The 16,935-nt window shown below is 50.6% G+C and overlaps 1 protein-coding gene and 1 non-coding gene across 2 annotated transcripts; one reads left to right on the forward strand and one right to left on the reverse strand.

The window, feature by feature from the left end:
• Positions 1–98: 98 nt before the first annotated feature.
• Positions 99–8,438, reverse strand: MAP1LC3B (microtubule associated protein 1 light chain 3 beta). Its single transcript, XM_056500956.1, has 4 exons — positions 8,291–8,438; positions 5,787–5,842; positions 3,468–3,574; positions 99–1,570 (listed from the first exon to the last, which is right to left on the reverse strand). Exons 1-4 carry the CDS (start codon positions 8,328–8,330, stop codon positions 1,396–1,398), a joined length of 378 nt encoding a protein of 125 aa, XP_056356931.1. The 5' UTR covers positions 8,331–8,438; the 3' UTR covers positions 99–1,395.
• An 8,179-nt stretch (positions 8,439–16,617) lies between these two features.
• TRNAM-CAU (transfer RNA methionine (anticodon CAU)) lies at positions 16,618–16,690 on the forward strand. Its single transcript has one exon. It is a non-coding gene; the product is annotated as a tRNA-Met (tRNA).
• The last annotated feature ends 245 nt before the right edge of the window (positions 16,691–16,935 follow it).

Below are 16,935 nucleotides of genomic sequence, written 5' to 3' on the forward strand. Positions count from 1 at the left end.
GTGGGGGCTTCTCCAGCTTGGCAGTAACAGGGAATTATTTTTAATTCCTTCAATTATTTTGCTGTGAAAATGCCTAGGAATAACCACACGAGCCGAAATTAAGTTGGGATGTAATCCATCCATATCAGCACTGTATTAATTTTAAAAAAGCAACATTTTTGTACAGGAATATCAGTCGATCACGTCGTAATTACAAGTACAGTTGTCAGTTAATGAGTTAAACGAGTTCTTACACGAACAGAACTAAACAGAGAACAAGCTGCATCGAAAAGTTCACGTCGGAGTAAAAACACAAAAGGACAATAAAAAACGGGCAGGGGCCCTGGGGGAGGGAGGTGCATGCAGAGAGTGGAGGAGGTACAGGTGCAGGAGGTACAAGGCTGCACCCCGCGCAGTGCCAGGCGCTGCAGTATTGCTTCTGTCCCCGCCGGTGACACGGACAGCGCGGGGACCCCGCCACGCCTCGCTGGACAGCACTGCAGAACACAGCCCTGCCCCACGGGAGAGCTGCCCCTGCACAGCCTGCTCCCTGCCTGCCACACAGGAGCCTCACAAGTCATTTGTTCCTCATTCTCCACAGCGACTCCCGGGGCTGAGCTGCTTCTCTCGACTGCCAGGCGTGGGAACGGCCGACCTCCGGGCTAGGAGCATGATCCTAAGGATCCTAAGGATCACCAGCTCAGATGAACACACAGGGATTGGGAATTCGTAACAGACTGGAGTTTATTTCAGTGTTACCTGTTGGGGTGTGCACTTTACAGTTAGACACGTCTAAAACTACGATAAAGCTGTGGTGTTTGGTATGAGAATTCCAGAAAGCGGCGCCGCCCCTGAGCGTGCGGTGCCCAAAAACCGGAGACACAAAGAGTTGTCCTTCCCCAGCTCACCCCGAGCCTTAACTCCCTGCAGCACAAGTCTGATGGAGCTGCAGAAGAAAATGCTCCCCTTTGGAACATTAAAATGCATTTGCTCTCATGAGAAACCTTCCCATTTAAAACCAAAAATTTTAAGGAATCGTAGGGAGATTTTCCAGCAAACTCACAGGAAACACTTTAGTTCCTTCCTGGTGCCTGTTTGCTTGTTAAAAGTAAATCGAGTGTCCCTTTCTTTGCAAGTGTCACATGCACAATTGGGCTCCTTTCATCAGGTCCAGACCTGTAAATGTGCCTGTGTGGATTATTATTATTATTAGGGCAGGTTTCAAAGCTGGAGGTGCTCGTCTGTACTGTTTAATAGTCACAAACAAGGCAGGGTGAGATGAGACACCTGCTAAAGCGAGACTATGCTAAGGACTGAGAGCGTAGGTGACATCCGGTTCTTTCCCTGGGGGGTGTGTGGGGAAGAGTGGGGGTGATGGCCAAGGGTCAACCCAAATCCTAGGCTAGGGCTGCTGTCCTAGGCAGAGGCTGGTGCTCCAAAGGTCTCCTGGGAGGCATAGACCATGTAGAGGAAGCCATCCTCGTCCTTCTCGCTCTCGTACACCTCGGAGATGGGCGTGGACACGCTCACCATGCTGTGCCCGTTCACCAGCAGGAAGAAGGCCTGGTTGGAGTTCAGCTGCAGGCGTCGCCTGGGAGGGGTGAGGGAAACAGGGACAAAGGAGAGATGGCAACAGACAGTCCTCAACACTGACAGCAGCGAGGTCAGAGCAGAGACAGGGAATGGTGTGGGCTGCAAGGATTTAAATAGAGCTCATCTCATTCCAACCTCGAGTCCCCACCCAGCCCTGTCCCTCAAAACTGGAGTGAATCCACTAAATCCAGGCAGGTGTATCCACTGGCAGAGCCCTCACTCAAGGGAAAAGCTGCACTCCAGAAGGGCATTAAACTGGAGGGACTGGGAAGAACCACTCTTGGTATAAACAGAGACCTTTGGTGGCAGCTCACTGGAATGAAAACCCAGAGATAGATCCTTGGGAAGATTGGGAAGGACAGGCAGAGCTTCCTTGCAAAACCTGGGCAAGTTTTAAACTCACTTTGTCTCCAGCTCTGTAATGGCCTGGGTGTAACCCTGGAGCATCTTGCTCCCTGTCCTCCTCCCTCCCAGGAGAAGCACAGTGGGAAGGGCAGGGAGCCACAGGCTGCACGAACTGCCTGGCACAGGAAACAGCTGATTTCTGCATTTCCCTGGATCATTCCAGCTCAGGGGAAATGGGTGTTTCTGCTGAACTGCCCCCTGCAGAACACGTCTGCAGAGAGCAGCTCTCTTCCCACTTGATAAACCAAGTGAGCCACAGAAACTTGGAATTGTGGAGCTGCCACCAAGCAAGAAGGAAAGAATAGATCAGAAGAGCTTCCTGCTGCTTCCACTGGCTGCTGAGGGGCAGCAGCAGCTGGAAACAAGGATTTATTTAGCTCCCAACCACAGCCCTGGACAGGGACACCCTTCCAAAGCCAGACTAATCACTCCAGAGACAGCAGGCTGAGGGAAGGCAGCAGCTCTCCAAGGTTTGGGAAGGATGGGCTTTGCTGTGCATCACTGGAGCTGGCTGAGGCCCAAGTCTGGCTGGTACCAAGTTATTTATTAACAGTAAAGCCAGAAAAAAAAAAGGTGGGAAAATCCTTCAGCCTGCAGTTAACCTCTTTGCCCAAGGCCTTTCATGTTCCTGAGAAACTCTGCAAGACTTGAGCAACCTGCTTCCTGTCTCCAAACCCCCATTTCCCTTTCTTCCTCCTGCAGGAGCTGGGATTTGCCTGTGAGTTTTTGTTTGGACACCCTGGATAACTCCTACAGCCCGTGGCCTCCAGGAACCAACTCCTGCTGCAGCCTGACCATCACAAAACAAGCTCTGGTTTGCTGCTCACTTCCCAGTTACCACTGGAGAACCCTTCCTAACCACACACTGCTGCTGAGCCAGCAGAGATGAACCTCTAGCAGAGTTTCTGACCACAGCTTTCAACCACACAACTTCCACTCGAGGCTGTTTCACTGCCCTTCCTGTAAGCTGAGCAAGCAGCCAGGCCAGAAACACTCTGGCCTGAGTTGGTGTTTCCCAGACTTCAGTGCTCTCACCGAGGGAAACTTCAGTTCCCAAAGGATGCCAACAGCATCCCCCAGCAGCAGCACAGAGCTCTGGCTCCGAGCCCAAACTCCCCTTGCCAGTGGGTGGGAAGAGCAGCCACTCCCCAGGGGGACTCCATGGCAGGAGAGAGGAGGCATCCCAAAATAGCCAAGCAGGAAGAGCTGGAGCCCTGGGCAGAAGGACCCATGTCAGACAGGGATTCACAGCCCCAGACTCCCTCCTACAGCTCTGAGAATTATTTCTCTTGGAAGCAGCCTACCAGCCCAGCTCTCTTCAGAGTGGGGATTTTCCAGCAAAGCAAAAGGAAAAGCACCTTCTCCTGGATTTGTCCTAGTGCTCATTAGATGAATTTTCCATTTAGACCTCCCAAATGCACCAGGGGGGAATTAACAGAGCATCACAGTCCAAGGCTGGTCAGTTCACACAGGAATCCCAGCAATACTACCTGATAATTTTGATTAGCTCGCTCATGTTGACATGATCTGGCACCAGGAACTTGGTCTTATCCAAAACTGGAAGCTGCTTCTCTCCCTTGTACCTTTCAATGATCACCTGAGAAGAAACAAAAAGCAGAAGATGTGAAAGGCAGGAACAGTATCTGGTGCCCTCATCTCCCCTCCCAGCTGCATTTCCCTTCATCTGTGAATGCAGCATCTCCAATCTGAAAAGCAATAATTCATGGTTGGGCTCAATTATCTGGAAGTTCTTTTCCAACCCAAACAATTCTGTGTTTCCATGAGAATTATCTTCATGTGCTCCTCTGTTCTGTTTGCAAGAGCCACTGCACAGAGGGGGTCACACACAGGGATTTCAGAGCAGAGTTCCACAAATTCAGTGCAATTCTAAAAGAGTTCCTTTGCTGCAGTCATTTAATCCAGCACTGAATTATGCAGCAACAAGGAAATCCAAGGAAAGATCAAGCCCACTTCCAGTGGCTGACAAGGGGTTTGTGCTGCTATAGAAGTGTTTCAAGCAGTTTTCAATGGAATTTCTCCAGTTTCAGGCCATCTCTTTAAGAACTGTCACTCCAGATGACTCTGCTGTTCCATTCACCTCCCATGGTTCCTCTAACACATGAGAAAAAGCTCCTTTGGAAGGGTGTAAACCCTCCAATTTCCAAATTAAGGAGAAAATTTCCTCAAGCAGGCTCAGGAACCAGTAACTCTGCCAGCATTGCTGTGTAATCACCTCTTAATTCACAGAGAAACTGCAGATTTCCCAATGTAAGGAGCACCCTGCCCAGCAACTGAGGGTAGTTCCTGCTTTTAAGAAGTGATCTCAGAACTGTGTGCTCCTGTTTCCACAGCCATGTGGGGTTTGTTGATTTTCAGTCAACAGGAGCTATGTGACACCAGTCCCTTGGATCCTTTCCATGCTCACGGGGTCTGGCTGTGTTGATCTTAAAAAGCTGCACAGGTGAAGAGACTGAGTGAATTCTACCAGAGAAAGAGCCTTACATCACTTGAAATAAATGCTGGCTCACTCTGGGTAACAAAGCCCCACTATTTTTAAGCAGTTAGCAGATATTTCCAACAGCAGAATGAAGGATGTTGACAGCACAGGAGGCATTTATTATCTAGTGTGACATTGCCACCTTATCTCATCCAGAACTGCTAATGACAATAACGAGGCAGTGACTGGCCCAGCAAGATCAGGGATCCCAGCAGGGGTAGTTGGGAGTTTGCATCACCACATCTCCAGCAAGTTCCTTAGGTACTCTGAATTTTTGGTTGGAACCTGTCCATGGCTGACTTAAAGTGAGAGTTTTGCCATAAATCCCTTTCAATCTGTGGTCACAGAGCTTGGGGACTGTGGCTAAGTGGTCTCTGAAAGGTGAGTGAAAAGCAATATTTGTCAGGAAACAGATTTGCAAGGAAAGCACCTTTTGGGAAAATGAAACATTCCAAAAAAGTCAGAAAATCCCTGCTGTGAAGGATTCCTTGTTCCTTGGCCCAACTGCAGAGGGAAGCAGCAGTGGCAGCTCCAAGGTGAAGGAGTTTAAAGCCCAAGAAAGCTGAAAACCTTTCAGTTTCTGTTTCTACAGCAGCTTCTGTCAGTGAGCTTGCTCTGTTTGCAGCAATTGCTTCACAGCAGAATTTCCACACACTGGGGTCACCAAATCTCATCACAGAGCCAAAGGCTGAGGGTCCCATTCAGTTCCCTCTGCTGAAGAATTCATCAGGGACAGAACACAACCCATGCCTTTTGCTTGTAGGGTATTCTCTGCATTTTTAACATTGAGCATGCCATAAGAAAAATAAAATACAAACTTAGGCAGCTTTTGGAGCTGAGCAGCTGAAGAGTGCCAAGGTGAGGGTGATATCCAGTGAGCTGGAGAGCCCAGCAGCATTCCTGGAGACCTGAACACAGCCCCATCCCAGAGAAAAGCACTTCTGTCCTCAGCTGATGAGCAAATCCAGTTCTGCCTCTGAAGACTCAATTTGGATAAGAAAACCACAGAGAGAAGAGCTGAGCACTCAGGAGGATCTCAGAGCTCAGCTGGGGCGTGGCTTTTTCCCAAGTTACAACACACAACTGCAAAACTCCGGAAACACCACTTCCTCCAGCCCTGGGAGCACCTTGCTCCACCACAGCAACTCTGAGAATTCCTCCTTGAGAATGCTCCTGAAATCCAGCCTTAGCCACCCTGAACAGCCACATTTTTATTTGGTCTCCTCAGGACAGCTCTTTCACATGTTTCTAACTGCTAAAAAGAACAAGAGACTGGAAAGTGAAAGTGAAAAATTAAAAGAACTGGACTTACTGGTATTTTAGTGGGATGCTGATCCCGAATCAGTCGTACATCTTCCACTCTTTGTTCTGCAAGGGATTAAAAAAAAATCTATTTGAACATTCATAGTTAATGCTGTTATTTCCTTATTTCTCCACTGCTGAAGAGAGGGACCACGTGTCATGAAAAGCCAGAAGAGGAAATTCAGAGGAAAAACAGGCAAAGCAATTTCCAAATGGACCAGCACTATCAGTACAACCTCTCCTGTGACAGCTGATCCCCTGCTCCCTAACCCAAGGTGACAAGCGCTGTGTGCACCTGCCTGGCACTCCTAGAAAGTGTTAAAGGAGATCCTTTGCTCCCCACACCCCCTCACTTTCTGCCCACTGGAAGCACACATTTAACCTCACACAGTTAAGGCCTCAAATTACACCACCCAAGTTAACAACTAAATACCCTGTGCTATTTCTGTCAGGTCCCAGAAGAGGAAATGGTCAACAATTATTTGAGCCCCGGGACTGGCCCAAGCCTGGCAGCATCAGCTTTCCTCGTGTGCTCTCACATTACCGAATTCCAGGTTTTATTTTGACTCGGCCGCACCCATTGTTGCAGGAGCTGCTGGAGCCTCTGCCCGACCTGCACATTTTGCCACCCTCCATGCCAGTTTTCAGGATAAAGTTCAGCTCTCCTCAGACAGAAATATTAATAGAACAGATATCATGAACCCGGCTAAAGTACACGAGGCAGAGTAAACAGCCTGCTTGCTTTCATCTGTGTCTCCTGCCTACTTTCAGATTCAGTGACCTCAATTTTAACCCCTCTGGTTTTCGGCAGGACGGGGCTTTCCAGGCTGTTTTCAGCTCCTGAGAGAGATGATTTAGCGTTGCATCACGGCTTGAACACACACCTGCCTAGGGAGAGAAGCACTCGGGCCAGCTCCCCGTTGGAATGCTAATGGCAGGACACTGAGCAATAACATCCCTCAGCCCGTGTTTGTGCCCATGGAATACATCCTCCTCAAGGAATACATCCTCGGCAAGGAATGCAGCTCCCCTGAATCACCGTGTGAAGCTGCAGGTGAATCAGGCAGAGCTCAGGCAAGGAGCACGCCAAGGCTTCACCTGAAAGGCACCCCAAATCCCGAGCCACATTCCCGCAGCCCAGCGGGAGCACTCCAAGGGCACAGCTCCACCTCGTTAAAATACTTTTTAAGATTAACCAGAAACACAAAAGATACGTGGAGACAGTGAGACCAAGCATCCGCCTGGCCAGCACTAACTTTTCAGCTGGAACAGGTTTGTTCACAGCAATGTTATTCAGTAGCACTCCCTGGAGTAGAAGGAACATAAACCGGGCAAATCATGGAGATTATTGTGCGTGGCGTGTTCAAAATCAGGCCCCAGTCAGCCACAGATAAACACTGTTCTCTGACGACAGTAGTTGCAGTGGCAACTGCTTGGCTGCCATCCTAGCTGAACTTAATACCTGCAACAGAGGCTGCTGACAGGCGATGGGGTCAACAACACTTTTGGAAGGCTCCGAGAAAAGGGGCAGCATAAACACAGACTTTGTCAGATCAACATCCTCCAGCGCAGGGAACAGCTTACATTTACCACAACAGCAAAGGCAAGGCTCCCTTAAGCAGCTTGACTTCAACCCAAAGGCAGGAAGAAAGGAAAATCTGGATCAATTACTTCCACCAATTCCATCTCACGTACGGGATTTTATAGCTCATGCAGAAATAGGTTACGCTGCCAGTTCGCGTTACCCTCGCAGCGCTTCAGGCTCCCCCACCGACACACACGGGCAGATCCAGCCCTCCGCTGCTCCGGCCCATCCCGAGCGCGCACAGAGCCGTGGCACGGCTCTACCGAGCTGCTCCTTCTCGGAAGGCACTAATCTCATTTTCCCAGCCATCATTACACAGCTCTTTTCGATGCCCTGCCGGTTTTTAACAGCCGAGCCGAGCCAGGAGCCGCTGCCCGGGTGGAGAATTCCGCTCCCCGCGCCAGGCACCGGCTGCCAGTGCAGCTTTAATTCCGCCGGCCCTGGCGCAGAGGCCGCCGGACACCGAGCAGACACCGGAGGGAAGGGCAGGCCCAGCCCCTGGCACACACACCGAGGATGTTTCCAGGCTCCTGGGAGTTTTGCAGTCGATAAAGGATGATGCCATGAAGAGATGTGCCCAGCCCAAGCCCCTCTCCCAGCGCAGAGCCGCCCCGGGCACAGCGCAGCTGCCGCCCCACACCGCTGCACCCCCCTGTCCCGAAGCGCCGGGATAAATAAACAACCCTGGAGGACGGGCCGGGCTTTGACTCCGCCGCAGCCCCGAGCAGGCCGGGACACCGGGACAGCCACCCGCGGGCTGGTCAGCAGGAACCGCCCGGGGATCTCCGCTGCTCCCACCGCCATCGGCCCCCTCCCCTCTCCTCTCCTCCCCTCCCCTCCCTTCCCCGGCGATCCCCCTCCGCAGCCCCCCGCTACCGGCAGCACCGGCAGGCCGCGCCGCGCCGCGCGTCCCTCCCCGGGGCGCTCACCGAAGGTGCGGCGCTGCTTGAAGCTCTTCTCCGAGGGCATGGCGGCGGCGGCTCGGCCCGGCCCGGCGGCGGCTCTGCGCGGCGGCAGCGGCGGCAGCGGACACCTCCGAGTGCCGGCGCCCGCCCCCCGCGCCGCCGCGGCCGCTCGGCCGTCAGCTGATGGGCGCGTCACGGCGGCTCCGCCTCGCCCCGCCGGCATCTTGAGTGTGGCACGGGGGCATGGCCGCGTGCGGTGACACACGGGGTGCTGCTGTGGCGGTGTCACGGTGCCCTGCGGGGTTGGCGCTGTGAGGCGCATGGACATGTGGGGCTGTCTGGGTGGCAGGGCGTGACACAGCCGTGGCCGCCCTGATGCCAGGCTATGGCACGGCCATGGCCACCTCGGTCTAGGCCAAGTGACACAGCCGTGGCCGCCCTGATGCCAGGCTATGGCACGGCCATGGCCACCTCGGTCTAGGCCAAGTGACACAGCCGTGGCCGCCCTGATGCCAGGCTATGGCACGGCCATGGCCACCTCGGTCTAGGCCAAGTGACACAGCCGTGGCCGCCCTGATGCCAGGCTATGGCACGGCCATGGCCACCTCGGTCTAGGCCATGATGCACAGCCATGGCCACCTCGGTCTAGGCTGTGACACAGCCATGCCCACCTCAGTGCCAGACCCTGTTCTCCTCAGTGACACACAGATATGGCTGCCCTGATGCCAGGCCATGTTCTCCTCAGTGACACAGCCATGGCCACCCTGATGCCAGGCTATGGCACGGCCATGGCCGCCTCAGTGCTAGGCCGTGATGCACAGCCATGGCCACCTCGGTCTAGACAGTGTTCTCCTCAGTGACACAGCCATGGCCACATCGGTACTAGGCTCTGTTCTCCTCAATGACAGAGCCACTGCCACCTCAGTGCCAGGCCATGTCCTCCTCAGTGACACAGCCATTGCCACCTCACTGCCAGGCTATGCTCTCCTCACTGACACACAGCCAAGGCCACCTCAGTGCCAGGCCATGTTCCCCTTCAACAACAAAAAAGAACAATCTCTCCAGGACAGTGGTGGATTCCCCAGTGTTGGGCACTTTTAAGATTTAGCTGTCTTGTCTAAATGGTGCTTTTGCCAAGAAAAGTTGGGCCAGGTTGTCCTTAGGTCCCCTCCAGCCTGGTACTCCATGATTCCATGAACTCGCAGCCTTGGCCACCTTGGAGTGACCCACAATGTCCCTTCAGCATGAGCACTTAAGCACTTAAGCACTTTTCTCGGTGCAAAAGTGCAAGTGCAATGATCTGTCACCAGTTTGCCTTCACATTGACATGGATACATGGTAGAGTTTACATTTGAAGAACAAAATTTTAGGAGCAGGTGCTCCAATTCTCTTGGAAGCCACCCCCCGGTCTCATGCAGTTTGTGAGGAATTGATTAAATCACAACTTCAGTCACAGACACCACGTTGTGAGTAAAACTGCCCAACTGTTTCCTGCTTAGCAGCTTTCTGACACAAGCTGTTGGCTGGAGCCTTTCAGCTGCATCTCTCATTCTCTCTCTTTCTCTCTCTTTCTCTCACACACGTTCCCAGCACCGTGTTTTGAAATTTAAGAATGATTTTGCAGCAATAGGGTGACACGATCTCGCTGTACAATCCAAGGGGCAGGGAGCCGTGGCTGGGATTGTCCTTAGGAGTACAGGGAGAAGGACAGTTTTCTGACCATCTTAGAGATTTTGCATTTTTGGGGTGGAGCAATGCATTGAAGTTGGGGTGAATCTGCACTCACACAAAGGAATGAGAGTTCATTACCAAATTTTGTGATTCAGGGTCATGCAGTTCCCGTGGCCTGTCATTATGAGGCCATTAAAGATGTGACTAACAAGGAAATGCTGCCCTGAGGTGTGTGATTGCTCTGTCCATCACATCACTGTCCAGGTATAGCAGGTGAGACATGGATGGTCAGCAGAACCCTGATACACCTGCAACTTAAAACAGCAATCCCAAATTTCTGTGTCAATGAGACTCTATTTAAACTCCTGCCTTTTAAAAAAGAAATTTTCCAGGCTGAGGAAATTCCACCATGCTCTCAGAATTGTGTCTGAGGGCTGAAGGCATGGGGATGAGCCCTGGTGGAACACCACAATGTTATTTTTGGGGTGTAGGGGTGCATCCTGGTGTCAGGGCTGACAATTCCAGGCTCTGTGTGCCGTGCGGTTTGCATCCACAAGCCGAATGTTAGCAGGGCTGCAGCTCTGGCTGAAAGCATCCATATGGTGCTTGGGGAGAGGCACAATCAGAGTATCTGCTGACAGGCTGGGCTATCACATGTTCCTCTCATAAATAATCTGCAGAGACTGTGAGAAGGAAACTTAGATCCACACCGAGACTCTCCTGACCTTTCCTCCTCAGCTCAGCCCTCGCCCGTGTCTGCGTGTCGACAGCACAGACAGTTGGCGGGTCTGGATTTGGGGAAGGTGTTAGGAGCAGTTGGAATGACAGCATGGACATGGCCTTTGGGATCAGCTCAGCCTCAGCACAGCTCCCCAGCCCTGGTGAGAAAATGCTGCTTTGGAAAACGCTTTGGCTTCAGGCTCGGCGACGGCGCTGGAACAGAGCCCTCCGAAAATGGAGCCGCAGAGCGTTTCTATCCTGGCCTTAGAACACTTTGCAAAGCATTTAGGCTGAGGAGGAGGAGACTTAACCCAAAGGGGACATTACATCGTCTTCAAATATGCAAAAGGTTTCTGCAGAGCAGGAGGAATTAGCTCTTCCCTGCATGCTGCGGGGCCAGGATGAGAAATAATGAGCTTACAGCTTGGAAAAGGCCATAGAAATCAGGGACTGGGCTAAGGGTAAGAACTGTGGAGCACCAGAAGAAATTCCCAAGGAAAGGAACGGAATAATCACCTTTGGATGTTTTTATTTAACGAGAAATTAGTAAAACATCTGCTCTGAAGAGTTCAGGGAGAATCGTTCTGATCTCAGGGAGAAGGATGGGGGAAATAATCCCCTACAATCCCTGTCAGCCCTAGTTTTACACGAGGCAAAGGAGATGTGATTTCCCAAATTTACAAAGCAGGTTAGAGCACAGGCTGGGTTTGGATTCCAGCTCAGATCCTCCTGTCTGCCCCTAATATACCAGACTAAACGCTAAGTTAAAAAAAAAGAAAAAAAAAAAAAAAGAAAGAAAGAAAGAAAAGAAAGAAAGAAAGAAAGAAAGAAAGAAAGAAAGAAAGAAAGAAAGAAAGAAAGAAAGAAAGAAAGAAAGAAAGAAAGAAAGAAAGAAAAGCAGGTTTTCCCAACTGTTCTATCTTCCACAAGGTTGGTGTTTTTTTGTTAAAAATCCAATATGAACAATGACTCCAAAATGTGGCTGATATTCACAGCATTTCCCTTGGGAAAAACTCCCACTTTTCCTATTTTTTTCGCACATGAGCTGCCTCACAATGAAACAAGTGTATTTCACATTCAGAATAATAAATCATCCCCTCATTTTTCTGGTACAAGGGGACTGAAAAGGCTTTTTTTTCCAAGGAACAGACAAAGCTGTTCCTCTGCAGTGCTGCACCCTTCCTGGAAGACAGCACTCAGTGTGTGGGGCTGGGAGCTCAGCAGCTGTCAGCAGTATTAAATTCACCAGGAACACGGAGAGAAAAGCCCCATAAAATAAAAGGAAGGACACTGTGCTGATAATAACTTGCATTTCAACCTGAATTAAAATACCTCCCCTCAGTTCTTTTCTCACAAATTGTTCTTATCGATCTAGCTCAAGTTTAATGTGGGTTTGGTTTTTTTGTAAGTGTGCAGCCATTACCCAGCTGCTGTTGGAGATTTTCAGGCAGAATCTGACTGTAGAGAATTGTTTGCAGTGCCTTAAAATAACCCTTCTGGGAAGTTTTCATCTTAAATTTGACTCAAGGTGGTGGCCACCCCTAAGAACAAATTCCCACACTTCAAATTTCACCTTCAGAGTTAGGAGAACTTTAGGAGGAAGTGGTGAGAATGGTGAAATATCTATTTTGGGGGTAGAAAAGTGTAATTTGAGAGAAGTGAAGGTAGAGAGAAAAACCACATTTTGCCAGGGTGGGTTTTCTCTGAGGTCTAACAGCAGCTGAGCCTCTCCCTCAGTGGGAATACAACACTGTCTTTCGGAATATCACATCTTCTAGACATCAGACATGCTTTGTTTGGATGGTAAATCCAAGATAACTCACAGATGTGTGCAATGTCATCACAAAAAACATGATTTTCATAGAATGTTTGTCTAAACACTCACTGCACTCCCCCTGCACGAAGCATTGCCCAAGACATCATTGCTGGGCACCACAACTGACATCAGTTCTTTGTTCCTGCTGCTCCAGCAAACAGCTCTTGGCTCCAGGATCATGTTTTAAGTGGAAGATGTTGCTTCCACGATGGAACACAGTCAATCAGTTGCTGCAAGCAGCAGTGAGTTGTGTTTGTGTTCTGCTGTTCACTCAGAAAATCCATACCAGCTTGGCAAGCAGCAGTGCCAGAGCAGGAGGCAGAGTGGGGAAATCGTGGAGTGACACAGTGTGGAACGAGGTCTTCCTCTAATTTTTGATCCTCCCAGGATTGAAGCAATCCCCCAGGAGTTCAAATATGAACTGAGCACTACGTTGCCTGTGTTTCAGAAAACACTCTCCTCGCTGACGTGGAGCAGTTCTGTGAACTGCCTGGAATTGCACAACCATGGATCAGGAATAGCACCCCCAGCACTGAGCCCTCCAGGGCAGGAGAGTCCCTGAGCCAGCTGAGCTGCTGCAGGTGCTGAGCAGAACTAAATTGTTCAGGCTGGGCTGGAGGGACAAGAAGAGCTTGTGGCAGAAGTGCTGTGATGTCCTTGGTGACTGGTTCCTCACGGCAAGGACAGCAGGTTGCAGAAAGATCATAGTCTCCTCCATAAATTATAGAATTGTGGAATGTTTGGGATTGGGAGGTTGGAAGGGACTTTAAAATCATCCCATTCCACCCTCTGCCGTGGGCAGGGACACCTTCCACTGTCCCAGGTGGCTCCAAGCCCTGTCCAGGGGGCACTGCCAGGGAGGAGGCAGCCACAGAACTTGTTCCAGGGCCTCCCCACCCTCCCAGGGAAGAATTCCTTCCCCATATCCCATCTATCCCTGCCCTCTGGCAGTGGGGAGCTTGAAGAGAGAGGGCAGAAGGTGTAACCACTTCCTGAGCCATCAGCAGCTTTTCTGTGGTGCTCTGGATTTTCCCTGGAGAGCCCAGCTTTTCTCCTGCAAAATCTGGGGAGATCAATGTCCCCAGAGAAAGCAAGGAAGTGGGAAATCATAAACTCAGGACAAGAAGAACTGTTTTCCAGCTTAAAATAAACACATTACAAAAACCAAAGCAAAACTCTTCAGCCTTTCTATTGGGATCTTCTCTCTGTGATGTGTCCTCCCTCCAAGGATGGGAGCAGTTTTTTAGGAGGCAGGAGGAGTATTTGTTTTTTATTACAAATCAGAAATCTCAGTGCAGGCCCTTGCCAAAAAAGCATGCTGCAAATACTCTCTGTGGCAAACAGGGCTTGCAGAGAGGGTTTGTTCATCTGTCTTTGCCTGCCTTGCCACACTTTTCTGTCCCTCTTGCCAAATGGAAAATAAATCATCCTCTCCTCACTGTTCTGGTTATAATTGGCTGGATGTGCCATCAGCTGGCTCATCCCTGCTCAGAGCCTGGGAAGGCATAAACACTTCCAGGATTACAGAAAATGAGGACACTAACTCTGGGACCCATCCAAAGCCCTTTAGTGAGCGTGAAGACTAATTGACTACAGCCAGAGCTGCATCAGCTTCTTAATTGCTGAGGGGAAATGAAACAATAGCATTTCCCCTTTCACTACATCCTTTTTGGAGAGCCCTGTGGTAAGGGCTGCCTGAGACAGCAGCACTGGAAGGCTCCAGGCCATTACTCTGGGAATGTTTTCCAAGGAAGGTGCTCAGACAGTGCCACAGAGGATTGGAGATGATGATGATAACACACTTTTCCTGCTTTCCCCACTGTCACAAACAAAGCTGGTTGATTGAGATAATGGATTTGGTAAGATGGGGGAGAAAGCAGCAATTTTAGACATTGATGACTGAAGTTGAAGGTGATATTTGGTAATTATCACCCTGTGGTGCACCAGGTCTTCACCTTCTGGGCCTCAAAGACCTTGGATGTGCCCAGGCTCCAAAACTGTTGTGTGTTTCTCCCCAAGTACAGCACTGGAAATTGGAGACAGCAATTGTTTCTCCTCTCTGATGTGATGAAGAGCTGGGATTCTCTCACCCTGTTTCATTAGAAGAGAACTCAGAGCACTGGGAGCTTTGTTTCCATGGTCACTCAGAGCACTGGAAGCTTTGGCCCAGGCTTTGCTGGGCTCTGGGTGACACCAGTGTGGGATGGAGGTGGGCACTGCCAGGCAGACTTTTCCCTTTGCCCTTCTTCATCTGGAAGGAATCAGCACAGGGCAATGGAGCTCCGTGGGAATTGGCATGGATTTGTGCTGGGCTGTCCATCCCAGCCCCTCCCAGTCCTGCTGGGCTGGACTGCAGAGGGGTCAGTGGGCCAAGGGAAAGTCTGATGGGTGAGAAATGTGGCTCAGCACCCACAGAGCCAAGACTGTGGGGTCAGGTTATAGAGGTCAGGAGGGTGAGGGAAAGGAGAGAAGGTTGTAGGGTGATTAGGCAGCAGGAGCATTCAGTGAAAAAGGAGAAAGAATAAAGTTCAGGTAAAAATAGAAAGGCAAAAGAGAGGAAAGCATGTATGTGCTGTAGACTGCCGTGATTTTGCTCCAGGCAATGTCACCCAGGACATCTTTTGTTTCATTCACACAAAAATCTTTGCCATCAACCCTTTCCTCTGCATGAATCCATCAGTTCCTAAACAAACAGACATGACAAGGCCTTTAGAACCTTTAAGTACCAGTTGAGCCTAATGTAAGTGGGAAGAGCCATGTGATTCCCTACAGGTGGAAAACAGCTCTGGCCATATTTCCAGAGATTTGATGTTTGGTTTACATGACTCACTGCCCGTGTGCCTTGGTTTGGATGCTTGGAGCAGCTTTTTTGTAATGTAATCAGAACTGTGGGCACTAAATTTGTGCATCACTGAGGTCCCAAAGGATTAGCACAGCACTAAAATGACACCTCATCCTGCACATGGGCAGAGTCAGAGGGGGAATGCAGATGTTCAGCCTGGGAGAAGCCGAGCATTTACTCATCCCAGGGTTGCAGCAATGTTGTTTGTACCATGAGCCAGGCAGCCTGCACTGGTCATGTCACCATCCCATGTCCATGGCCATCCAGATCCTTGGGAATCAGGGTTTCCTGGCCCAAACAACCACAGCTGCCCAGCAGACCCTTGGTAAAATCCGTGGGCAAGTCAAGCATCTTGTCTGGTCTGGTGAGACTCAAAAGGAGGGTGAGCAGTGGGACAAGAGGGGTGATTCTTCCCTATTCTCTGCTCTCGTGAAATCCCACTGGAATGGGATGATTCCCACCCAAACCATTGTGGGATTCTATGTCCAAAGGTCTGTTCCTCGTTCACCCTCTGCCAGCTCCTTGCTCTGCAGAGCAGCCTCCCTGCAGTGATTCTCGTGGGTGATGCTCTCAGACTTTCTGCATCAATTAAATCTCTGTTTTCCTGTCTCCTGCCAGTTTGGGGATTTGTTGCTCCATCGTCATGGAGACTGCAGCCGTGGGACCCTCGCTGAGGGTGAGGCCCCTCCATTAGGATTCAGGGCAGCACTTCAGCCAGCATCACTGGGGACCCTCTTGTGCTGAGCACTCTCTGAGAGCAGCGAGCTCATTCCACTGCAGAAATCCCAACTGAACAGCGTCTCCTCACAGCAAACGAGGCTGGCTCTAATTTTTGTTAATTATGTGGAAGCAACTTGATTTCCTTGTGAGCCTGTTGTCAGCACAGCCCTCACAGTCTATTCCTGGCCGGCCGGATGAGGATGCTTAGGAACCCCAAAGGACTCTGCAGCTGTTTTGCAGCAACATGGAATAAAAAGGAGCCATTTCCAAAATTAAAAAAATAAAAAATACAAAAAAAAAGGACAAAACCCAAGATGTTTCTTGCAGAACGCCATGGGAAAGAGGAGCCATTTGCACAAAATGTGAGGTCCGGGTGGCAGAAAAGCAGGGAAAAGAACAAATGGGGGTAAAAAAAAAACAAAAAAAAAACAAAACAACAACAACGAAACAATCAAGAGAGGGGATTTTTGTAAGGAAAAAGGTTTCTCAGGCAACAGCCGGGAATGGCAGAGAACCGGGAAGGGCCCGGGGAGGCGGATGCTCATGGATAACAGATGTTTGCTAGGGGCTGTTTCTCGAGGAGCCTCGTTAGCGCAGTAGGTAGCGCGTCAGTCTCATAATCTGAAGGTCGTGAGTTCGATCCTCACACGGGGCAAAAGATGGTTTCCTCCTTTTCTTTCTTTCCCTCCTCTCTCCCGCAGTCAGACTTCCTCCAAGGGAAGGGGGGAAGGGATTCTCTGGTTTTTTTCATGGAATTAAAACGGGAAGCGGGATGCGGCGAACGCGGCCCCAGCCCTGCACCGGCCCGCAGCGCGCCCCGTTACCGGGCACAGGCCCCGCCATGCGCGCGGTCCGCCCGCCCGCTAGGGGGCGCGCACGCTGGTTGTGTCGGTTAGGGAA

Source organism: Oenanthe melanoleuca, chromosome 11, assembly GCF_029582105.1.
Source record: "Oenanthe melanoleuca isolate GR-GAL-2019-014 chromosome 11, OMel1.0, whole genome shotgun sequence".
Classification (NCBI taxonomy): Eukaryota; Metazoa; Chordata; class Aves; order Passeriformes; family Muscicapidae; genus Oenanthe; species Oenanthe melanoleuca.

Coding starts and splice junctions, on each gene's coding strand:
- MAP1LC3B (XM_056500956.1), bottom strand. CDS start 8,330: ATGCCCTCGGAGAAGAGCTTCAAGCAGCGCCGCACCTTCG. Junction 5,843..8,290: donor CAAGCAGCGCCGCACCTTCG/GTGAGCGCCCCG, acceptor AATCCCTTGCAG/AACAAAGAGTGGAAGATGTA. Junction 1,571..3,467: donor GAGCTAATCAAAATTATCAG/GTAGTATTGCTG, acceptor CACCCCTCCCAG/GCGACGCCTGCAGCTGAACT.